Source organism: Xiphophorus couchianus, chromosome 16, assembly GCF_001444195.1.
Source record: "Xiphophorus couchianus chromosome 16, X_couchianus-1.0, whole genome shotgun sequence".
NCBI lineage: Eukaryota > Metazoa > Chordata > Actinopteri > Cyprinodontiformes > Poeciliidae > Xiphophorus > Xiphophorus couchianus.
In genome coordinates this window covers 510283-534614 of record NC_040243.1, presented here as the reverse complement: position 1 = coordinate 534614, position 24332 = coordinate 510283, and the positions used below count along the sequence as shown (strand labels likewise).

The window sequence follows — 24332 nt, the reverse complement described above, 5'->3', positions numbered from 1 at the left end:
TGTGTTTAGGTTGAACCATGTGGGACCAGTTGATTCTTTTTCTTTTTCATTTTTGGGGGGATTTTATTGTAATCCATAGAGGGCCCAGAAAATCTTAGGGAACAACTGTCTTAAATATTGATTTATTTACATGTTTTTATTAAGAGTCATTGTGGAAAGTCCAAACATGGTGGTGGCAGTATCATGCTGTGGGGTTGCGCCTCAGCAGGAGACACTGGAATCTTGTAAAGCCAGGAGATAAATGAAAGCAACAGCAGAACTGTGGCTTCAGAGAACATTTATTATCCATAGAGGTGATGACCTAAAGCGTTCTGTAGCTACAGCTACACAGAGATGGTTTGAGGTTCTGGAGTGGCCTAATCAAAGCCCAGAGCTGTTCACAGCTGATCCCCACCAACCTGACAGGAAAAATGGAGGAAAACTGCAGCGTCCAGATGAGCAGCCCAAGGCACCAATGCTAAAAACTGACAGGAAGAGGTCACTCATTTGATGTTTAATATTTTTATTTAATGATTGATATTTTGTAGAAATCAGTTTTCACTTTGAAACTAAATCTTTTTCCCATTAATTTTTGTATAATATGACAGATTGTATTGATCATGATTGATTTGAAACAATGAAAGGATTATATTGCGGCTCTGTAATGTGACAAAAATGAAGTTTTCCTTTGTAGCTTTTTAGTTACTAACGCTAAACGGGATCAAGGATATCAAGGATATCAAGAAAAAGGGAAAAATAAAAATTATGATCTGAAAGAGTAAATTACGAAAAGTATAAACAATAAATGGACAATTCAAAGAACAAATTCTGTTTAATTACAATAAAAATATGTTATAGCTAAAATCTTAGGGATACAGGAGGTCAAGCAGAACCAGAACCCGCTGCAGTAACGGGAAAGAAGCGAACTACACTTCCCACAATGCCACTCTGCCTGCCCAGAGTAACAGTCTGCTTCCGCTCCACGTGCAAGGAGGAGGGGCGGGAAAGTGTGTCATTGGGGCACGAGGCGCTCCCCAGTCACGTGGTCCCGTTTTCTGCCGCGTGCGGCAGCAGAGAAGACCGGAACATGATGACGATGATGATGATAATGAAGGGTCTGCGCGCAGTTGGAAGCGCGAGCAGCAGCTGTGCCAGAGACAGAACCAGAACAACAGACTCTTCCTGCGGGATTTCTGCTCCTTAGCTGCTCCCGCATGTTCACGCAGCTGGCGGCGGCAGGTGTGCCTGACTATTACCGAGCACGCGCATGCGTGACTGGACGGCAGCTCGGCTTGACGACCACCGACATGGACTCAAACAACAACAATAACTCAGGTAAATAACGACTCTGGGTCGGGATCCTGGTCCACGGGGGTTAGAGTCGGGCACGGCGCGCGTGCACGGTGTTTAATGGGAATTGTTGAGCCGATGTGTCGGCGCGTGCGTGATGGTTGGTGCGCGGCTCGGAGCGGAGCAGAGGAGGTCACTGCGGCTGCGCTGCGGGGGGTTCGGGTAAAAACGGCCAGAACTTAACAGGAGTCCGGTCCAGTCATTTTTTTAACAGGAGTCCGGTTCTGCTCTAGGGAACGTTAGCCACACAGAGGGGGTGTGTTCCGGTCCGGTTTCGGTCATCAGCCGGGCCTTGGACCCCTCTTTCGGAGCCCTCGCGCACATGTCGGCCAGTCTGTCACGAGGACCGTCACCGTGAATGCGCTCGTGTTTACGGGAAGTGGGTCAGGATGACGGCAGGTCTTTCGGTTTCTGGTGGACGGTGCGGGCGTGTGAGTGTGTGTGTTCACATGGAGCGGCGCAGTCAGCCATGTGCGCTTTGTTTTCACGGAGCAGCACGGCCTCTGATTGGCTGCTGCGGTGTCTGAGCTCATTGCCCCACCCTCCCCTCCTGCTGTAGCCCCGCCCCCTGGAGCAGGTAGCAAGCAGAACAGGTGAGACGTTCTGGTAAATGCCCGGAAGCTGGAGTTTTGTTGTTAGCCGGAAGTTGAATCCTGTCAGATCCAGTCAGTGACTCACCTGCAGCAGGAAGCATTATCACACACACACACACACACACACACACACACACACACACACACACACACACACACTTATTGATCCTGCTTCCTGGATTTAAGAAGCATTGAAGGAATTTTGGGAAGATGTCTCCAGATTATGCTAACGCTAATTCCAGGATAATCTGGGTGAAGATGTGTGAAACGTGACAGGAAGCTGGTTCTCTCTTTCTGCTTCCTGATAGCAGACTGATCAGTGATTGATCAGTCCAGCTCGTTGACCTCTGGTGACCCCTGTCGTATTTCTGGTTCCAGAGGTTTGGATTGTTTGCGTCGCTTGGTGTTTGGAGATGACTTGAATCATTTGAAGCTGAAATTCTGACTCAGTCCAAACAGAAAGGTCTTGCTCAGGATGTCCAAAGGGCGGCCCGGGGGCCACTGGGGGCCTTGGGGTGATTGTGTGTGGCCCCCAGCTGCATTTCAGAAATGACACGGAGGTGGAGAAGTTTTATTTGTAGTCAGACTAACATTATTTCACATCATTTTCTTACAGGAAAATGTTAAGTTTTGCATTAAGCAGAGACTCTCAGCAAAAAGCATAACAATCAGCTTTTATTTAATTTTTTAAGTTTGGCTAAAAATAGCAGCATTTTGAAAGAAACCCAGATTCTGTTGTAGATACTTTTCTTTTAATTCAGAAATCTGCAACATTCCCTTTTAGGTTTTAGATTTACAATTAATATTTTTTTGGAATAAAAGTAAAATTTACTTTTTTTGCTTGAATACTTTTGAGACGACAACACGGTCTAGCTTCTCTGAAAGCTAACATATCACTGACTACGTTACCCATAAGTCTCTGCTACAGCTGGAGCCATCTCCATGGCTACCGTCTGTACCTTAAACTGACGTAGGTCAAAGGAACGTCAGGTTTCTATCTGTATGATGAAGCCCTGTCTTGCTCTCTGAGTGGCTGTGAAGCATTCTGGGAGTTGTAGTTCTCTGTGATGTGTTGTTTCCTGATGGGCAGCATGTGTTACCTGAACAGGTGTTTCCTGCAGGTGAGCTGTTGTCAGGTATGTCCTCTGTCCAGTCAGATCAGAGTCACATTTCCCAACCAATCAGGACGGACAGTTTTGTTTTCCCTGTAAAAGGAACGAGCCAATGGGCTGCAGCCGTTCTAATGTTACACACAGGTGTGTTTGACACACTTTCAGGGTGAAACACGTCCAGGTCATTTACCTGAGTTTATCAGAGACACACACAGCGTGACCTCAGAGAAAACGTCAGAAGATGGTAACTTTATTAAATTCTGTCCTCATCTCTTACTTGGTGCACTGTGAGATTGTCCTTCCTGTATAAAGTTTGTTCCTAAATGAGAATTAAAATGTTTTATTGTTGTTGGTAAAAGTGATCTAATGTAAATTAATATTCAAACCAGAGAAAGACAGAAAACGTCCAAAAGTAGTAGCAGAGGAACAGGCTGCAGGCTGAGAGAGGGCGGGACTTCCTGTCAATGTGACGTCACACTGACGGGTGGTGGAACGTGAGGACTGGGGGCGGGGCTTCCCACAGTCTCGTTGTGAGGCCGTGTGTGTGGAGGAGCCACGTGGCCTGGAGGCGTGACACCGCTGGCACAAAAAGGAGGAGGAGGAAGAGGAAGATGCTGCGTGAAGCTGTAGCCTCCAGACCTCCATTCTTCTTTACGGTCCCATTTCCTCTCCGGCGTCAGAGAGCCGTCAGGGCTGCAGGGATCAAACCTCTCCGTTTACACGCTTCATAGCTAGCTTTTATTTACACGTAGCCTCTAAAATATGACGAAGAAGACATTAAATTTCCTCACAGAGACGCAAAAAACACCCAGAAATGCAGGAAACACCCAGAAGGAGGTTGAACTAAAACCCAGAGGCAAAAGATTCAGAGGGATTAAAAACAACAACAAAAAGAAAATAACCTTCCAAGCAAATGCTAAGCTAACCCAGAGGGATGCTAAATTATGACACAGTTATGCTAAGCTACCCTACAGGGATGCTAAACTATCCCAGAGTAATGCTAAGCTAACTGAGATGTAAGCTAATCTAACCCAGAGCAATGCTAATGTAACCCAGAGTAATGCTAAGCTAACCCAGAAGGATGCTAAATTATGTCACAGGAATGCTTAGCTAACTCAGAGGTATGCTATTGTAACCCAGAGTAATGCTTAGCTAACCAAGAGTAATGGTAATGTAACACAGAATAATGCTAAGCTAACTGAGACGGCAGCTAATCTAGCACAGAGTAATGCTAAGCTAACCCAGAGGGATGCTAAATTATGTCACAGGGATGCTAAGCTACCCTACAGGGATGCTAAACTATCCCAGAGTAATGCTAAGCTAACCCAGATGGATGCTAATCTAACCAAGATGGAAGCTAATCTATGTCAATGTCAAATTTATTTATATAGCACCTTACAGCAGACAAGACTGCACCAAAGTGCTGTACAAAACAACAACACAAAAACAACAACACAAATGACAAAACAGAACACACATCATTTAAATGCCAGAGAGTAAAAGTGAGTTTTAAGAAGCGATTTAAAATGGTCCAGGCTGTGGGCAGATCTAATCTGGAAAGGTAAGTTATTCCATAAAACAGGAGCAGCAACAGAAAAAGCTCGATCTCCTTTCCTCTTAAGTCGAGTTCGAGGAACTGTAAGTAATAACTGATTATTTGATCGTAGCGTTCTGGACACAGACTGGAGATTTAAAAGGTCCCGAAGATAAGGGGGGGCTAACCCATTTAAAACTTTAAAAGTTAACAAAAGAATCTTAAAATCTATTCGATAAAAGACAGGCAGCCAGTGTAAAGATGCCAGAGTTGGCCTTATGTGGTCATGCTTCCTGGTTCCTGTGAGAAGCCGTGCTGCTGCGTTATGGATCATTTGAAGTCGCTGAATCTGTGATTTTTCCATCCCTCTATATAAAGAGTTGCAGTAATCCAGTCGAGTTGTTATGAAGGCATGGATAAGTCTTTCAAAGTCCTTAAAACCGAAATAAGATTTAACTTTTGCTAAAAGCCGAAGGTGGTAAAAACTCGATTTAACGACAGAACTAACTTGTTTATGTAGCTTTAGAGAGCTGTCAAAAGTGAAACCAAGATTCCTAGCAGAGGTCTGATAAGAGCGAGCTAAAGAACCAAGAATCTGATCTGGATTTGTAGTCTGAAGTTTCTGACCAAATAATAGAACTTGAGTTTTGCTTTCATTGAGGTGAAGAAAGTTTTTTTCCATCCATAATTTAACTTCAGCTAAACAGTTTAGCAACAGCTGAAGAGAATCAGTTGTACCATTTTGCAATTTAAGGGGCAAATAAATCTGGATATCATCTGCAAAACAATGAAAGGAAATATTAAATTTTTGGAAAATTTTACCAAGAGGCAGTAAATACAAGATAAACAAAATGGGCCCTAAAATTGACCCTTGGGGAACACCATACTTTAATGGTCTGGCCCCAGAACAGGATTGGTCAAGATGAACAGAAAAGGTTCTGTTTTCTAAATAAGACTTGAACCATTGGAATACTGAGCCTCGCAGGCCAACACAGTGTTTTAATCTATGTAAAAGAATTTGATGATCTACAGTATCAAATGCAGAGCTCAAATCTAGAAGTAATAAAACTGCAATGTTGCCTGAATCAACTGTTAATAGGAGATCATTATACACTCGGAGCAAGGCAGATTCAGTGCTATGAGCAACTTTAAACCCAGACTGGAACTTCTCAGTTATATTATTGTCTTTTAAAAACATTTCAAGCTGAATAAAAACTAATTTCTCAAGAATTTTAGATAAGAAAGGCAATTTAGAAATGGGCCTGAAGTTTGCTAGGTCACTGGGGTCTAGATTGGATTTTTTAAGAAGAGGTTTGACCACAGCATGTTTGAGAGTAGATGGTACACAACCTGACTGCAATGAGGTATTTATCACCTTAAGAATGTAGCTGCCAAAAATCAGAAAAATGTCTTTTATCAGACGAGTAGGAAGACAGTCCAGTGGATAATTTGAAGGCCGCAGATGGTTTATAACCAACTTCAGTTCATCCATGGAAACTGGCTGAAAGTGCTCTAGAGTTGCTGGGCATTGTGGCATTCCACAATCTAACCCAGAGTATTGCTAAGCTAACCCAAAGGGATGCTACATTATGTCACAGCCATGCTAAACTACATGTGGTGATGATGAAGCAGTCATTGAAACAGCAGAACGGTTTCCATGTGGCTGCAGCTTGGCTGCATCACTACTTCCTGTATCTGTTGCCTGAAACTCAGGCTGCTAGAAACGAGCCATCCTTCCATCTTTCTTCCTTTTTTCTCTGCTCCTTTCTTTCCTCATAGGGTAACAGACAGCGGCACTCTAGGTTTTATTTAGCGGCATCAGAATAAAGAGGGCTGGATTCATTCACATGCCGCACTTTTCAGATTTGATTTGTTCAAAAAGTCTTTGTCTTTCCTGAAAACATTTTGAAATTTGTGTTTGGACCGGGGTGTGAATACTTTGGGAAGGGGCCCATGCTCACCTGCAGGCCTCTGTCCTCCAGCAGGGGGCGTCATCTCCTACGTGGGCTCCTGCGGCGGCTCCCCATCCGGGGCCAGCCCGGACTCCGTGGACAGCGAGAACTCTGACGCCAGCTCTGCCTCCTCCTCTTCCTCGCTGCCGTCCTTCCTCAGCAACGACGGCTCCTCCTCCTCGGCGGGCGGCTCTCCGCGGGGGCGGGACGATGCCGCTGACGCCACTGGCCCTCACAGAGCATCGCCCAGCAAGTCTGTGGCCAGTTTGACCAGTAAGTGGTGAAGATGGATCCGTTTCCGGTTTCCTGTGAGGCAGTTAAACATCAGCAGCAATAATTTGGTTTATTTATCCTGAAAGAAAATGGAGGTTTATTTTCAAACTTATTTTCATTCATTTATAAATGTCACATTTTCAAACTAAATATATAGTTTACAAACAATTTAGTTTTCAAACTGTTTGGCGCTAAATATTTATTATTAATTTAGTCAAAGGTTTGCTGACTAAATGTTTAGTTTGGAACAAAATATTTATTTTGCAGGTAAATATTTTGCATAATGACTAAATATTTGGTTTAGAGCTAAAAACGTAGCTTGCTAACTAAACATTTAGCTAGCAAGCTAATAGTTAGTTTGCTAGCTAAATGTTTCATTAGAAACAAAACATTTCCTTTGAAGCTAAAAACTTAGCTTGCTAACTAAATACTTAGTTTGGAACTGTGACATTTAGAAATGAATGAATAACATTTAGAAAAAATAAGTTTGAAAAATCTATCTCAATTTTCTTTCAGGCTAAATAACTCTGGGTTACTCAAAATATGTTTTGGAAGCTGTTTTTTTTTTTTCAACTGAATTTGGACTTTGCCCTGCTGAATCCAAAAATGGGATCCATGTTTCTCAGTCAGGGTTTTATTCTAATCCGATCTTCTGACTAAATTGATTTTTGTGACTTAATTGATTCCGTCAAAATTTCTCATCCAAAACAAGTTCAAGAGAATAACAAGTTTTCTAAAAGTGTATTCATTAAATATTACAAACTTGGATTAATAAACTCTGATAAGGTTAATTACACCTGGAATCTCTCATTGATCCTCAGGAAACCGATCCACATGTGAGAACAACAAATGCATTTTGATGCTGATGTTGCTCCATAGTTCAGAAAGTTGACCTGATAGAGTAAAACCAATGTGATCTTTGGACACAGCTCATCAGAATGAGTCTAAAACAGTTGAAAAACCCCAGACAATGTTTTGGCTGCTGATGTTTGACTGCGTAGCAAACCGTGTGGCGGCTCTCTGGATGCAGCTAACTGTTACGTGAAGCTGTCTGCACTTCCTGACGGTCTGGTTTGTTTCAGAGCTGAACGGCATGGTGCTGCTCTGTAAGGTCTGCGGAGACGTGGCGTCCGGCTTCCACTACGGCGTTCACGCCTGCGAGGGATGCAAAGGCTTCTTTCGGCGCAGCATCCAGCAGAACATCCAGTACAAGAAGTGTGTGAAGAGCGAGAGCTGCAGCATCATGAGGACCAACAGGAACCGCTGCCAGCAGTGCCGCTTCAAGAAGTGCCTCTCTGTGGGCATGAGCCGAGACGGTGAGTCCGCCGCCGCCGCCGTCACACCGCGCTGTCACACCGCGCCGACACCCGCCGCTGCAACAGCCTGGAATCAGAGTCCACGGCGTTTCTCTCAAAAACATGACAGTTATTGAGTGAAACGTCATTAAATATAGAATCAATCATGTGTCGCAATTAAATGATCTGATTCTCTTTTAAGAACACAATATAATTATTTCATGATTGAATAAATTATTTCATGTTCCTAGTCTGAATCGTGAATTAATTTAAACTAGGGTAATTTAGGGTTATTATATAATTATACATAATAATTATATAATAAATATAATATATATAATAAATATATAATGATAATAATATATATATATATATATAACAATAATTATATATAATAGGACAGTTTCTACCCGATAGCAATAACAAAACTAAATGCAATCAAAAACAACCATTAATCATCATAAATGATGTATGTGAGAACATGGCTGTTCTTATTTATTGTTTTTTTTTTTTGCCAGTTTGTTGATTCTTGCGTTGTGTGTGAATTGTGAGACAGTTATTTTTTGTTTTTGGGCATGTGCACCGACTGATGGCACCTTTTGAATTTCGTTGTCCTTGTGACAATGACAATAAAGATTTATCTTATCTTATCTTATCTAATTTAACTTCAGCCATTAACCTCAGTGGGCAGGACTAGGGGAAACCCTGACATCTGATTGGCTGCTTCAACAAGTCAAGACAATTTATTCCTTGTTTGCTTCTCTGAAATAATTTATTAAATCATGAAATAATATATAATTTATTCTATATTTAATAAATTACTTTTGTATTTATTGTATATATTTAAAATGATGACATGTTTAAATATTTATAAGTCATTGTAATTTGTCGTAGATACTTGGTAGATTATGACACCTCACCTGTCCACCGGGGGAGCTGTCCAGGGTATCTCAGGCTCCGCCCCCTTCCTGCTCTCACCTTCCTCCTCCTCCTCTTCTTTCTGCAGCCGTGCGTTTCGGCCGCATCCCGAAGCGCGAGAAGCAGCGGATGCTGGCGGAGATGCAGAGCGCCATGAACAACATGGTGAACGACCAGCTGCAGAGCGACTTCCAGCGCGCCAGCCTGTCCTCTTCCTCCTCTTCCTCCTCTTCCTCACAAGAGGGCGCCATCGGCCCCCAGCCGTCTCCTCCTGTTCCTCCCCCTTCCTCGCCGCCCCTCAGCCCTGGGATCCACTCCACCATCAGCGCCATCGCCTGCGCGCACCGTGAAACCTTCCTGTACGCGCACGACAAGCTGAGCGAACCGCAGCTTAGCCCCGCCCACCGCCACCCTGGGGGGGCAGAGCTTTGTCCCAACCGCGTTTGGAACGGTTTCAGCAAAAACAATAATCACCAAAACACCATGGACTGCTTCCTGCAGCAGAGTCACAAGAACACAAGCAATCACCATGGCAACAAGGGGTGGAGTCAGCATTCCAGCAATGTGATTGGAGGACAGAGTCATATGACCCAGAGGCAGAGCTGTCCACCGAAGAGTCGCTCTGGGATTGTTCTGGTAAGACCCGGGTGCTAATGCCCATCGCTAACTGCTGCTAGCTTAACCTCCGCTAACAACTGCTAGCTTAACCACTGCTAAGTGCTGCTAGCTTAACGGGATCTTATCGTTCCCAGGCTTGTCCAATGAACTTGCAGCCCCATGCCGACCCTTTAAAGACGCCCCAGGAGATCTGGGAGGACTTCTCGCTGTCGTTCACGCCTGCCGTCAGGGAAGTGGTGGAGTTCGCCAAGCATATCCCAGGATTCAACGCTCTGACCCAGAACGACCAGGTCACCCTGCTGAAAGCAGGCACCTTCGAGGTAAACCATGATGTCATCACAGACATCAGGGTCATGATTTAGGAATTTATAAGTTTATACTTCTACCTAACAAAAACATGTTTTCTTAGCTAAGGTTAGCCTGACCTGTTTGTGCTCTAAAGAGATTCTGTTCATCAATTCTGTCAAATTTTATTTTAAAAAAGTTAGCTACTGTTAGCCAAATCCATATTTATTTGACTTATTAACCAAGAGAGTTTAGCGTCTGTCACTTTGTAAATAGACTCCTAATAATTATTTAAAGTTAGTGATTCTTGCCTAACTAAGGGAAACATTGAGAGAACATTTATACATTTATATATATTTATTACATATTTTATGTTCTTGTTTTTCTAGATAAAATATAGAAACGTTTGTTTCTTCTCGCTCCAGGTATTGATGGTGCGCTTCTCGTCACTGTTCAACATGAAGGAACAGACGGTGACGTTTGTCTCTGGCGCCACCTGCTCTTTGGAGGAGCTCCATGCGATGGGGATGAACGAGCTGCTGGCAGCCATGTTTGTCTTCAGTCAGAAGCTAGCTTCGCTGGCGCTGAGCGCCGAAGAGCTTGGGCTGTTCACCGCCGTGGTGCTGGTGTCTGCAGGTGAGCGTCAACACGCCTCCTGGACCCCCAGGTGTCTCCCTACCAGCTAACAGCCGTCCTCCTTTTGAACTACTTTGATTTGCAATGAAAAAGCCCACAGTATGGTGCTGCCATTGCCATACAGTTGGTACAACGTCCTTAGGTTTGAAAGTGACCCCAACCCTAAACAAACTAGATTAAGATTGCTGCGCATCCAGCAGTGGCTACTTTCTTTGATTGGCTGCCCTTTTTCATCCTGGCCGGTAACTGCAGCTGCCAGCACTGGCTAATGACAAAGAGGCTACAAGCTATGGGCTAGCGTTAGCTTTGGAGACTAGCATTCCTAAGCTGATGGCCTCCTACTGGATAGCCTTCTTCCTCTGCTGAATGTTAGCACAGATAAGCTAGGTTAAGAATAACATTGGTTAGGTTAGCTTTAGCAATGTACATGCTATCACTAGCCTTGAATGGGTTAGCGGTAACTTCGGATAGACTAGGGTTAGCAATAGATTGGTTAGCTTTATCATGGAGTAGGTTAACTTTAGCATTTGGTAGTTTAACATAGGCCTTGGATATGCTAGCATTAGCTTTGGATATGCTAGCATTAGCACTGGATAGCCCAGCTTTAGCATTGGATAAACTAGGGTTAGCAGTCGCTAGTTTGTTAGCTTGTCTAAAGCAAACACTAACAAGTAGCCTCCTCCTCCTTTGCTGGTTGCTAAGGTATGGGCTCTGGTTGCTAGGTAACTGGTGTCAGTGACCTAACTGCCATTATTCCTTCACAGATCGGTCCGGCATCGAGAACCTGTCGTCTGTGGAGCATCTGCAGGAGAACCTGATCCGGACGCTTCGCCGTCTGGTCAACAAGACGGCTGGCGGCGCCAACGGCGAACCGCCTGTCATGGATTCACCGCGCTTCACCAAGCTGCTGCTGCGGCTACCAGACCTGCGGACGCTCAACAACATGCACTCAGAGAAGCTGCTGTCCTTCCGCATCGACCCCTGATGACCCTGCAGCGCACTGCTGGAACAGACACATGCGCCCGCCAAAATAAGAGTCTGCTCGCCTGATCCGAACTATCATACATTCCCACTTCCTGTCAAGACCATCATCATCATCATCCCTGGTGCTCTCCAGAGCAGCTGGATGGAAACAAAGATCCTCTTCCAAAAGTCTCCTGCTTTTTGGCAGGACCCTCGTTCATAAAACATCTGCACCTGTCAGCAGATCGGCCCATCCAGATGTTTAGGAGCTCTGCTGATCCAGACTTCCAGCACTAGGTGCTTCAGGTTCAGCTCTTCCATTTGCTCTGAGGGATTAACTCTGCCCCCGTCGGCACCAGCAGCCAATGAGGAGAGGAGGCAGCTCCGTGGACCAATGAGACGGCGAGATGCTGAGTGGCGCCTCTGCTGAAAATTAGACCTGTAAATACTGAAACATCCAGATATACTTGAAGTGTTGCTATTTGTTACTCGTCTGTGTGAAACTCTGAAGCCTCTGGATGAGCAGCAGAGGCACAAAGTGTTCAGGCAGGAAATCTTCTCATGTCTGTATTTTAATGTTTGCAAAACCATTTAAGTATTTCTATAAATTCCCACTGAAGATGCTGATCTGTGACTCATTTCCTGCTTTCACCGCTTCGCCTGCCTAAAACCAATAAAACACCAAACAGCTTTTAATAATTAAAATCTTTATGATGGAAGGAGTTTAATTCATGATTTTTATAATAAAATGTTAAATTAAAAAATTCTGCCAAATTACTAAAAATCTCGCTGCACCCCTTCCGACGTGGATGGATGGATGGATGGATGGATAGATGGTTGGTCGCTCGCTCCTGTTGGGATAAATCCAACCAATCAGGCGCCAGCTGGCCGGAAGTGGAGCCGAGCTAAACTTCGAGTCAGTTTCCTGCTGAAATCACAGAGTTCGGCTTTAAACTGGACTGAAAGGTTCTGGTTCCGGTTCTGGTGTTAACCCAATGCTGAAAGAGATGAGTAGGAAGGGGAAAGTTTCAAACCTTCCGTCAGCAGAGGCAGACCGCCAGTCTGTATTTACCTGCAGTATTAATTTATTTTATCTGGTCACGTGACTCCGTGGCTGCACGCGCTCACCTGATCTGCGTCATCATCATCATCAGATCACGTGTGATTCATGAACATCAGCTGCAAGTTCAGACGGGGAGACATGCTACGTCACAGAGCTGCAGTGGAGGCGAACAGCGGCTCCTGGCGGCGGCTTGCAAAATGACAGCTTCGGTTTGTTTACTGTTAAAAACCGTTTCAACCATAAGCTGCTTAAATTCAGATTTTATTTACATTAGGAGGTTTTATGGTTTAGTTTCCATTGTATTTGTTTTATTTAGAAAAAAAACTACAGTGACTAATTTAATTCAAAGTATTTTTGATTTTATATACTATTTAAAATTTTTACATCCACCAGGAAATATTTTAAAAATTATTTCTAAAAATTATTTTTCTAGATTACATAATATGTGTAAATACATACAAATTAATCAATACAGAATATTCATATGACTATATAAACTAACTATATAGGTTCATAAATGTATATAAGTATTTTTATAACATATGGATCTAAATAGATATAGATAAGTAAATGTAGATGGATTATTTCCCCCCACAAACTTGAACCAGAAACATTAGAGAATATTTTCACGTGTGAAAAATGAATCCGTTACTATGGTTAGAGAGTTTATTTTATTATTTTATATCAAAGTAACACAAAAAAGAAAAGGGAGAAAAACCTGAGAGACAGACTGGAGGACAGCTTGTCCCTCCTTCAGATGAGCGGACTACTGCAGAGGAAAACCAGCCAGTCGGTCAGAGAGAGTTCAGCTTTACGAGGCTGGAAGACAGAAACAGAGAAACCGATCAGATCAATAATCAATAATCTGACTCAGTTTATCCAATAATCTCATCAGTAATTCAGAATAATCTGGAATCAGGTGACAAATCTGCTGAAACTTTCTCTAAATGGTTTGACATCTAAACTCTTTAGCCGCTTCTGATTGGACGGCACAGAGACACTCCTATTGGCTCACAGAGCGGCCAACCAGAGGCTGCGGTACCTTCAGTCCCTCCGTGTCCACTGGCCGTCCGTCCCGCAGCACCGAGCTGAGCCGGGCCGACCCGGCTGCAGGGTAGCCGTCCTCCACCTGCAGGTGGCAAACCAGCGCCGCCGACTTCAGGTAGACCAGCAGGCGCTTCGCCGGGCACCAGTCGATGGCGAAGCTGCAACACAACGCCGGACATCAGATACGACACAGCAAGACCACCTGGGCTGGACGGGGAGCGTGGCCTCACCTGGCCCTGAGGCTGTGGATCTCAGCCAGCAGCGCCGCCTGGCCCATGTAGCTCTGCAGGACGTCCAGCAGGGTGGCGCTGAGCACGTCGCGACGTCCCGACCCGCAGCCCTCCACCTGCCCGGCTAACTCCTCCCCCACCTGGAGACGCAGGTCACATGGTCACATGGACAGGAAGTGACATCAGCAGCAGCATTTACAGGTCTGAGCGTTACCTGCAGGGTGAATCTGTCGTCATGGCGCCAGCTGACCACCAGCCTCGGTGGCGGCAGCTCATTGGCTGATGGCTGGGAAGGGAGGCGGGGCCTGATCTCCAGCAGCAGCTCTGATTGGTCAACAGAAAGGAGCTGCATCTGCATCACTTCCTGTGTGGCCGTGGCGTGTTCCTGCAGCCTGACAGGAAGTAAGAGTTAACGGCCAATCAGAGCCTCTCCCCTCACCGGTCATGTGCCTCATCTACTCACAGGTCTCTGAGCCGCCGCCATGACACCAGTTGATGGAGCGCCGCCTCTGACTCCGCCCTTAGCTGCTCCAGCTGTAGGTCACATGACTGCAAAGCATTCTGGGCCTTCAGCAGCGACACAATGAGCTGATCCTGATGCTGTCGCTGCCGGGGAAACGGGGGCGGGGCATAAGAACGATGTGGACGGAGCAGGGGTGTGTGTATTTCTCTGTGTGTATGTGTGTCCACCTTGATGTGCAGCAGCTGCAGCAGCGCTGTGACTCTGTCTCTCCTGTGCTGGACTTGTTGGACTCGGTCCTGCAGGGATCTGAGCAGCGACTCCGTCTCCTCCATCCCTGACCTGGTCTCCGCCTTCAGAGCCTTCCACCTGCTGCGAGCCCCGCCCTCTGACACACACACACAGAGGTAAATACACACACACACCTGCGCTAAAGCTGCAGCACCTCCTGTTTTATTGATTCCAACACATTTCAGTAAAACGTCCATCCAGGTAAATGTGTGTGTGTGTGTGTGTGTGTGTGTGTGTGTGTGTGTGTACCAGATGGCGGGGGACAGGGCAGTGTCATCAGTTGCTGGGCAGATTCAAGGTCTTTCAGTAAGAACATCATGGAGTCCAGAACAAACAGCTGACGCCACAGAACCTTCTGGACTCGTCGACTCTCCTACACACACACACACACACACACAAGTTTGTATTTCTGCATATATGAGGGCTTTGTATTAACTTCCGGTCATTTTATTAACAGCTTTAACACAAACTCGATTCCTCACAAGGTTAGAGGTTTTAACACAAAAGGTCTTGACTTATACATTTGCATTATTCTGTTCCGGGCGGAATCATTTTACAGCACAACTCTCATAATGCTGATAAAAGAGATTTGGGTTCGGAACCACGGACCTCAGGTGTTCCGTGAATGACTGGACCAGAGACCAGGTACTAACCGTGAGGAACAGAACCGTCCCTGCTGCCTCGGCGCAGTCCGGTTCGGGCTCCCCGCAGGGCTCCAACAGGACCGGGTCACAGCGCTCCAGAACTCTGGCCGACAGAAACAGAGCGTCAGATTCAGACAAAACCGGACTGGGATTAATTAATAAAATTTCCGTTTTTAATGCTTAAGATCATTTTACAGGTATATACTTATACTTGTATATCGGGAAGTTAAAAGTCCTTCAAATTAAATAACCTTTTAACAACAATCTAAAAGATTTTCAAATCTTTCTGAGAAAACTTACCTCCGAACTTTCGCCATTTTTGTTTTCAAATCTCCCCGCTTCTTCTTCTTCCTCTGTTGGTGTTTTCAAGCGGTGAGCAACCAGCGTGGAGGTCTATTACCGCCACCCACTGGACTAGAGGGTAAAACAGCAGATAAACAGTCAATTCTATAACAATTATATCAATTCTTTAACTACTAAATTGATCATCATTCACGGGATGTTTCCCAGTAGATTTTTGGGAGTAAAGTTTTCTTCGTCTATTTTAATACTCTTTCAATTCTTTCTTTAAGCTTCTCCGTTTATTTTCATTTATAATAAATCTGATTGGATTTTTACTTCCTTTATAAAGTGCGTGTAAACATGTTCCTATGAGTTTTAATTTCTGATTTTTAACAATAGATTTCTTGTTTTTACTATGTTAACTTTCAGTGATTGGTTAAAATCTTGACTTCTTGCATTAATGTGGAGAACATTTTCCATAAGACACATGATCTATTTGAAGAACTGAAAAGCTCTCGGAGCTTTTTATTTCTTATTTTCCTCTGTAAAAGTTATTTATATATATATATATATATATATATATATATATATATATATATATATGTCAGACTCAACAAAAAATTACAAATAATAATAAATAAAAATGCTTTTTATTTAAAAACATATCTAGAAAAAATACAGCAGGAAGCAAAATAAATAGCATGAATTTTTAAGGCAGTTGAAAAAAAGCCAAATAAATATAAAAGCAGCTTCAGCAGCAAGACACTCAGATCACGTGACCTCGTGTTGCCTCTGCAGCTCTCAAGCTAGCGGTGTTCTCAATAGCGTCCGGACCGGACTGAACCGAACCGGACCGAGCTTCGGCCTGTTAACCCACAGACCCACAGCTGGGAGGATGAGCTAACCGGTGGAGAGGCGTTCAGGCTCTCAGGTAGGAGCAGCCAATCTCACCTGTGCAGGTGTGACTGTGATGCTGCGGTCAGCTTTTAGCAGGGGGAGCTAGCCGCGCAGCCCGCGGCTCTCTGTGATGATCAGAAGCACAGAGAGGCTTTGAACCGAACTTTGGATGGTTCTGGTACGGATATTACTAGTTTTTAGTAATTTAAAGTGCTTAACATGAGCTCATCGCCGATGCTAACCTAGCTTCATACAGAATCAGGCCTATGTTAGCATCATGCTAACGGAGATAACTGCAGCTGAAGAAAAACAGAAGGACCAGAAGAAGATGCGATGTGCCTCTGATTCCGTCTGTTTGGGTGTGACTGGACCGGTTCCAGTTTTAAAGAACCGGTTCCACATGGTTCCGGTGCTGAACGAGTCTTTATTCATAATCTTCCATTCATAAAACGGATCTAATAGACGGTGGATCAGGGAGACATATCCCGGATTAACTGGCGCAGATTATTTATTTACATGATGGGTTTGCAGAGGAAAGGTTCTGCTGGTGATAGGTTGTTGTCTTCCAGGTGTTATCAGCAGCAGGATGCCCATCCCGCCCCCGCCTCCTCCCCCAGGGGGGCCGCCTCCCCCCCCCACCTTCAGCCAGGTGAGGTTAAAGTCCAAACTGCCTCAGAACAGCAGCAGCAATCATCAAAACACTGACAGCATCTCCCCCCCTCAGGCCAACACCACCCCTCCAAAGCTGAACAGGGAGGAGGTCAAAGGTCGCGGCGCCTTGCTGTCGGACATCTGCAAAGGCACCAAGCTGAAGAAGGTGGCGGTGGTGAACGACCGCAGCGCTCCTCTGCTCGACAGTAAGACTCAAACACCAAAGAGCCAAACACCTCCCACAGAGCACCCATACATTCGCTTATACCAGTACCTAAGCCAGAGCCAGCCCAAGCAGCAGGGGGCGCTGTCTGAGGAGGCCCAGAAGAAGGCTGGAGGACCGAGCTCCTCTCCGTCCCTCCACAGTAAGACCTCTGTGTTCTGACATGCTTTAGGCCGGCTGCAGGAGGCTGCGCTCAGGGCTAATCAGCCGCTAGCGTCCACAGGGGGAGGGGGGAGGGGTCATAGAAACTGAGGCTGAATGTTGACCAAATAAAAATAAAACATAGTTACCCTTCGACAGCCAGTCACGATTGAAAATCAGGCTGGACTAAAACATTTTTTTATTACGTTAATAAAGTCATAATATCACAGAATAACGTCATAAACTACTAGAAAAAAGTTTTAAAGAGTTCCCAGTTCTTTCTTCTTAACACGCTGAGTCATTTCAAAGTTCTGCTCATAATATTTGGATGTTGATGTGTTAAAAGATGAATTATATCCCATTTTAAATTATTATAATAATTATTATTATATTGTAATATTATATTATTTCAATTATTTTCCATGTTGGAAATGACTACTTAATTCCAGGAATATTATGATCTTTTCTCAAAATATTACAATATCAGAATTTTTTTCATCGTTTGACTGTTCTATTATTATGACTTAATTTTTGAAATATTATGACTGAAATTTTGTTGTATTGTGACTTCTGAGGCCTTGGATCCAGGATGGGAGGCGCCTCACTGTCTCTCTCTCACACACACACACACAGACACACACACACACACTCCAAACACGCAGCGACCCGTGAAGCGCCCGACGCTGTCGTCCATGTTTCCTGTTTGTCTCTCTTTTCTCATCTGATCCATTCCTGTTTCTCTCCGTTTTCGACCGACATGTCTGCTCTTCCTGTCTCTGCTGAGTTTGAGCTCAGGTGTGTGTGTGTGGGTGTGTGTGTGTGTGTGTAGCAGGTGGACAGGTGACAGAGCGGCTGCTTAGCCAGACACTGCAGCTTCCTGCAGCTGCTGTTAGTTTAAAGTCTGGTTCAGGAAAAGCTCAGTTAGCGTTGCTGGGGGCGTTTCTAAAGCGCCAACACTGATTGGCTACAGAAATCTCACAGACTTGTAGAAATCACTTTAAAAAGGAGGTTTTGGGTAGTCATTTTTTAATCTTTCCATTCTGTTTTAATGTTATTTCCTGCTTTGATCTTTTCATGCATTTTTGAGAAAGTCTTAAATTACCATGGCAACCATTCAGCCGCAAAACGCCTGGGTGGACCTAGCCCCGCCTTTGAGCCAAAGCTCCTCCCCCCCTCAGCTCCTTCAGACTAGCCAGCAGCAGTTAGCAATTAGCTGGAGGAACTGCTGAGCTTGTTACAGCAGCTACTGCTCAGAGCAAAGCTAAAAAGCTTCAGAAAGGCAGGAGTTTCTTAAAGAGACAGAGACCCAATTTCAGTCCCTTAAATTACAAAGCCAATTTTCTAAGTCATATTTGGTATGTATAGCATTTTTATAACAACAGAAGGTATTATAGTTACTGGATTATACTAAAAAATGGGGCTATGAGTTTAGAAAACACATGACACTGACCCTTTAAGAAGATAAGGGGATAATCCTGTGTCTCAAGGTCAGCTTAAGTAATATTTTTATTTGAATAATAACTTTTTTTTTTTAAATTCTTATGTGAGTTTCACATAATTTCAGTAGAATTATGTGTATCAACATTCATCTCCCTACTTATAAACATGGTAGAAAAATTCCTCCTGTTAGTGAGTCATGTTGATGCTCTTATTTTGAAATCTGCAGCCCTGTGGGGGCGGGGCCTGAGCAGGAGTGGGAGGGGCTCAGAGTTGATGACCAGTTGTTGTATTTTGATTTCCTGTGCTCTCTGATCACCTGTGATGTCACTGATTCTTAACATGTTTCTGACTGTTTGTGCTGGCGATGATGTCATCGGAGCGGCGTGCGAGCGTAAACACTTTAATTTACCGTCTCACTCACCACCGCCTCATCCCACCTCATCCCACCTCACCGTCTCCACCCGCATCCCGCCTCACACTAACCCATCGTAGAGCACAGCGCCCACACCAGGCCCCGCCCCTTCTCACCTGTCCGTGGTTTTGGTCCCCAGAGCCCAGAGGAGGCGGAGCCGCCGCAGGAGCCAATGGCAGCGTGGCAGGAAGTAAGTCGAGCTCCGCTCCTCCAATCGGAGGCCTGTTCACGGGCGGAGTCCCCAAGCTGAAGCCAGTAGGAGGTCAGGAGCCGATTAGGAACACTCGGTGGAAGGAAGACCATTTGTCACTAAACAGCTGAAAAGTGTGGCAGGCTTCTAGTTTTAACCCCGGAGTCTCCTGACTCCTGACTCAGCTGAATTCAGGTCTGGACTTTAACTAGACCTGTCTAAACCATCCCATAATATCTGTAGCTGTGAGTTCAGAGTGGCTGGTTTTACAGCATGTTGCTGCCACCACCACGTTTTGTTCAAGGTGAAGCTGTAGATCTGACGGGTTTAATGCAGGCCACACAGAGTTTGTGACAGATTTTCCTTCCACTGAATTTTCAGTGGCATTGCTCCAGGGTGTGAATACGTTATTCTACCCTCTCTTTGTCGCTCAGACTCGTCGTCGGGACGACCTCCGTCCACCCGTTCTGCAGCGCCTCGCCCTCCGAGCCATCGCCATGACGACGCAGAGAGCCCCTCCCCTCAGGCGTTGTCGCCGACAGAGACGACTCGACCTCAGCGACCTTCGCTCCCCAACCTCTCCTCCTCCCCTTCTTCCCCGTCTGCCGGCATGAAGCACTCCTCCTCCGCCCCTCCTCCTCCTCCCCTCGGTCGCCGTGGCAATGCCCCCTCCCCTCCCTCCTCATCCTACAACAGAGAGAAACCCCTTCCACCAACACCCAGCAACACCCCGCCCCTCCCCGCCAAGCCTCCCCCGTCTCCTAGCAACAGCAGACGCCCCCCCACCTCTGGGGGAAACTCCGCCCCTTCCAGCTCCACGCTGGCCCCGCCCCCTCCGCCGTACCGCATCAACAGCCCAGCAGGGGGCGGCGAGGCGGCGCCCGAACTGCCGCAGCGCCACAACTCTCTGAGCAACAAGAGGCCCGCCCCCTCACCAGGAGGCCACACCCCTACCAGAGGCCCCGCCCCTCCACCGCCACCAGCGTCGCCCACGCCGTCCCAGCAGGGTGCCAGCAGGCCGCCGCCCCCTGTCAGAGAGCCGCCCAGCAGGGGTGCAGGTGAGTGACATCATTATCCTCCACCTTTTGCTCTTAGCCAATCACAGGACGCCGTTGATCTCCTGAACCAATCTCTCCTCAGCTCCTGCTGCTCCGGCGTCAGCGAGGGTGGCCGGCAGAGAAGCCCCGCCTCCTCCGCCCTACAGGACGCACGGTAGCCCCTCCCTCTCCTCGGACCCCCCCTCCAGAGGAAAACCTCCCCCCCCTCCCTCGCGCACCCCCGCCGCCCCTCCCCCGCCGCCCCCTCCCCTCCGTAACGGACACTCCTCCTCCTCCATCCCTCGCTCCTTTGTTGGTGAGTCTCTTCCTGATTGGTCGGTTGTGACGGCTCCTCTTGTGTTTTCCTGTTTCTCAGAGACTTGGCTGTTTCTGACCCTCCATGTTAGAAATGACTTGTTACTGAGTTAAAACTTGACTCGTGTCTCTTCCTGCAGACGACTTCGAGTCCAAGTACTCCTTCCATCCTCTGGGCGACTTCCCGCCTCCGGACGAGTACCGACACTTCACCAAGATCTACCCGAGCAGAGCTAGCCGAGGTAGCAGCTTCGCTAACTCTGCCTCCTCGCTAACAGACACTTTACCCTCTAAGCTGCTAATGTGCTAATAGCAGAACTTGTTTTTCTTTCAGTGCATTAGTCTTTGCTTCCATTAATCACCTGTTGGTTTCACTCTATAGCATTAGCACAGCCGATGTTTCTGGCTATGTCCTTAGCATTAGTCAAACTAATGTTTGCAATTAGCTCTTTAGCATTAGATAAGTAATTTTTATGATTAACTCTTCAGGAAAACTAATCCTAATGATTAGCACTTTAGTATTAGCAGAACTGATGCTTAGGATTAATTCTTTAGTGTTTGTGGAAGTAATGTTTCTGATAAGCATTTCAGTGTGAGTGAAACAAATGTTTATAATTACTTGATGTTGATGATTACCTTTTTAGCAAAAGCAGAGTTTCTGTAATTTTACGACTAGCTTTTTATCATTAACTGAACTAATTTTCATGATTAGCTCTTTAGAGAAACTTAAGTTTAGGATTACCGGTTTAGTGTAACTAATGTTAATGATTAGCTGTTTAGCATTAGCAAGGCTAATTTTTGTGATTAGCTCTTTAGGTAAACCAATGTTTATGATTAGTGTTCTAACTAATCATAAACATTAGCTAAATGTTTAGAACTTAGTAAGTTTTAGCAAACTAAGTCTCAACTAGCTATGCTAAGAAGCGTAGCTAGCAGGGGAACGGCTAACAGTTTAAAGTTGAATCCTGTCTTCTGATTGGCTCTTCCTGTTTCTGTTTCAGTGATGAGGGGAGCTCCGCCTCTTCCTCCTGTCGGCAGGTGAACCTCCAGCTCCTCCCTTCTCCTCCCCCTCACCTGCTTCTTCATCCTGTTTGTCCATCTGCGCCTCATCTTCACTTGCAGCTGATTGGCTGAGGAGATGTCCGACAGATCTACCAATCAGAGAGGAGGACTCTGGTTAAAGGAGCGGCGCGTCTTCCTCCACGTGTTGGATTTCTGTTTGCACTTTTCGTTTTGATCCGATGGCCGCAGGAGGCCCGCTGCTGGTTCTGTTAGCCAACCGGGCCGGGTTCTGACGGGTCCGGGAGGGTTCTGGAGGATGAAGATGAAGTTATTAATGACAGAAAACTAAGAGATTCTTTAATCATCACTGACAGAAACACTAATCAACGATCCGGGTCGGGTTCTGGATCTGAACTCTGAATCAGATCAAACTCTATGAAGAATTAAAAACCTGTAAATATTCACCATCATCATCATCATCGCTGACGACGCGTCCAAATGGGCCGGTTCCTAAACAGGTCGCCTCTTTAAGTGCCAACATGGACCAAACCAGGACAAACGGACCTGCTTCATAGTTTCCCATGATTCACTGCAGCTGCACGTTGGGCAACAAAACCGTTTGGTTCTGATCCTGAAATGTGAAAGAAAAAGAAAGTTAAAATTTGAAAATTTTGTACAAAATTCTGCAGAACCCATCTGTTGGTTCTGAAGGGTTAAGAAGAAGCTGCTAAGTGATGTCACTGGTTGCCATGGTGATTCCTTCCTTTTCTCAGAAAATTTTAAATCATATCAAAGTATTTTTTCTGACCTCCATCAGAACCTCCTGCTGGGTTCCCATGGTTCTGGTTCTGCTGCAGGTTCAATAGAACCTCCAGGTCCAGTTTCACCATTCAGATGTGAGAGTGGGCGTGTCTTTCTGCTCTCTGGGCTCTGATTGGACAGAAACAGGAAGTCCTCCAGAGACAGACTTGTGACTGGATGAGGAGCTGGCTGGATCTAGAAGGTCCTGGATGTTCTACCGGGTCAGAACCACCATCAATCTGAGCTGGAGCATTCTGGGAAAATCGACCCAGTTACAGAAACTGGGTCAGGTTAGATCCAGTTGGACTCTGGATGGAGGTTCTGATGGATCGGAGCGGTTCTGAGATTCTGAACATTATTTTCTGTCATTCTGAGAACCCAAAAGGTTCTGGTACTGAAGTCAGCATCTCCTAACGTTTAGGAGAAATTAATAAAAGATCAAATTTATTCTGGGATAAAATGATGGAAAAGGTCCGAAGGCGTTCAGATACCATGTGGATGAGACGAAAGGTTCTGAGTAAAGCCGAAGAGTCATTCGGACCTCGGTCCGGTTCTGACCAGAACCTGAGCCCAGGAGCAAATCTTTGATTTTACTAATAAAAATATTAAAATGATCATTTGTGGTTTCTGCAGAAATAAAAGTTTAGTTTTGATTTCCATTTCTTCTCCTCGGACTGGACTTTCTCCTGCGGTTCCGGTTCTGTATATATTTGTAATATTGCAGCTCCTGTGTGTTTTGGTCTGGCCATGTTCTTCGCGAACCTCCTGATGTTTCTGCATGCAGAACGTTCTCCTGTCCGGTTCCACTGGTTTCGGGTTTCCATGCTGGTTCAGAAATCTCCTGACTTGCTGTTTGTGTCAGAATACACTCGGTATCGCCCCCTGGCTGCAGAGGACGGTGTCGTCCTGCAGCAGTCCCAGTCCAGCTGCATGCTCTCTAACTGGTCTAACTGGTCTCTGAATAAACTCCAGCAGCTTCTGGTCCCTCTGTGTGACTCTTGGCTAAAGGATTCTGATTAATCCTGAGAATTAAAGTTGTAAAATTAATTTTTCTGGCTACAGATTTATAAACATAATTATTTACTTTGCACACATGTAAAAGTTTTTTTTTAGTTTGTCTCAATAAACAATAAAGGCTGCATTAATGGTTTCAAAAATATTTACATTTGGTGATATTTAATATATAATTAAACCAGATTTTCATTTATTTAAGTACAAAATATGTCATGAATTTTCCACATTTTGTCCCGTTTCAGCCTCAAACTTCAATGTTTTGGAACCCCTTCACTCTGTTGCCCCTAAATGAAACCCAAAGTTTCCATCACAGCTCCATTTGTATCAGAGTATAAATGCAGCCAGGGCCGGCCCAAGGCATGTGCAAGTTAGGCCCCCACACCACTAGAGGTTCCTAAGAGCACCGAGCTAATGTAATAAAAATTATAATTATTTTCATAATTATAATTTTTATCTTTGTTTTGAGTAACGGTGGTGTAAATAATTTGTATGTTTAAGTCATTTATCAAAATGTTTTGTTTTTTTAGCTCGCAGTAAGCATGGCTAATTTACAACGTTCGTTAGCTAATACTATGTTAGCTAATACTATGCTTTGTACATTTCAGTTTACGATGGCCAAAGTGAAGGCAGTGGTCAGAGGCCACTCTTCAATAAACACGTAAAAAGAAAGTTAAAGTTTGGTTA

At 45.2% G+C, this 24332-nt stretch overlaps 3 protein-coding genes across 9 annotated transcripts; 2 read left to right on the top strand and 1 right to left on the bottom strand.

The window, feature by feature from the left end:
* The first annotated feature begins 932 nt into the window (after positions 1–932).
* nr1d1 (nuclear receptor subfamily 1, group d, member 1) lies at positions 933–12135 on the top strand. 2 transcript variants are annotated; one of them, XM_028041728.1, is made up of 7 exons: positions 933–1314; positions 6554–6793; positions 7876–8109; positions 9095–9642; positions 9759–9944; positions 10335–10545; positions 11310–12135. In XM_028041728.1, the coding sequence occupies exons 1-7, from the start codon at positions 1194–1196 to the stop codon at positions 11528–11530; spliced, it is 1761 nt and encodes a 586-aa protein (XP_027897529.1). In that variant the 5' UTR covers positions 933–1193; the 3' UTR covers positions 11531–12135. The 2 variants fall into 2 exon arrangements, with proteins under 2 accessions (XP_027897529.1, XP_027897528.1); XM_028041727.1 differs by having other exon boundaries at positions 936–1314; positions 6551–6793.
* A 1088-nt stretch (positions 12136–13223) lies between these two features.
* On the bottom strand, positions 13224–16985 carry LOC114159682 (uncharacterized). Its single transcript, XM_028041752.1, has 10 exons — positions 16477–16985; positions 15544–15657; positions 15253–15346; positions 14849–14972; positions 14539–14696; positions 14312–14454; positions 14063–14240; positions 13849–13988; positions 13614–13776; positions 13224–13390 (listed from the first exon to the last, which is right to left on the bottom strand). Exons 2-10 carry the CDS (start codon positions 15558–15560, stop codon positions 13325–13327), a joined length of 1083 nt encoding a protein of 360 aa, XP_027897553.1. The 5' UTR covers positions 15561–15657; positions 16477–16985; the 3' UTR covers positions 13224–13324.
* Positions 16281–23775, top strand: LOC114159676 (WAS/WASL-interacting protein family member 2-like). 6 transcript variants are annotated; one of them, XM_028041742.1, is made up of 9 exons: positions 16281–16456; positions 16992–17071; positions 17147–17438; positions 19239–19268; positions 19429–19479; positions 19914–20537; positions 20620–20832; positions 20972–21073; positions 21833–23775. In XM_028041742.1, exons 2-9 carry the CDS (start codon positions 17009–17011, stop codon positions 21871–21873), a joined length of 1416 nt encoding a protein of 471 aa, XP_027897543.1. In that variant the 5' UTR covers positions 16281–16456; positions 16992–17008; the 3' UTR covers positions 21874–23775. The 6 variants fall into 6 exon arrangements, with proteins under 6 accessions (XP_027897543.1, XP_027897544.1, XP_027897541.1 ...); XM_028041740.1 differs by having other exon boundaries at positions 16282–16456; positions 19429–19551; XM_028041743.1 differs by lacking the exon at positions 19239–19268.
* The last annotated feature ends 557 nt before the right edge of the window (positions 23776–24332 follow it).

Coding starts and splice junctions, on each gene's coding strand:
- nr1d1 (XM_028041727.1), top strand. CDS start 1,194: ATGTTCACGCAGCTGGCGGCGGCAGGTGTGCCTGACTATTACCGAGCA. Junction 1,315..6,550: donor AAACAACAACAATAACTCAG/GTAAATAACGAC, acceptor TCTGTCCTCCAG/CAGGGGGCGTCATCTCCTAC. Junction 8,110..9,094: donor TGTGGGCATGAGCCGAGACG/GTGAGTCCGCCG, acceptor TTCTTTCTGCAG/CCGTGCGTTTCGGCCGCATC.
- LOC114159682 (XM_028041752.1), bottom strand. Junction 14,973..15,252: donor GGACGGTTCTGTTCCTCACG/GTTAGTACCTGG, acceptor GTGTGTGTGTAG/GAGAGTCGACGAGTCCAGAA. Junction 13,989..14,062: donor ACGACAGATTCACCCTGCAG/GTAACGCTCAGA, acceptor CTGCGTCTCCAG/GTGGGGGAGGAGTTAGCCGG.
- LOC114159676 (XM_028041740.1), top strand. CDS start 17,009: ATGCCCATCCCGCCCCCGCCTCCTCCCCCAGGGGGGCCGCCTCCCCCC. Junction 19,269..19,428: donor CATCGGAGCGGCGTGCGAGC/GTAAACACTTTA, acceptor TTTGGTCCCCAG/AGCCCAGAGGAGGCGGAGCC. Junction 21,074..21,832: donor CCCGAGCAGAGCTAGCCGAG/GTAGCAGCTTCG, acceptor TTTCTGTTTCAG/TGATGAGGGGAGCTCCGCCT.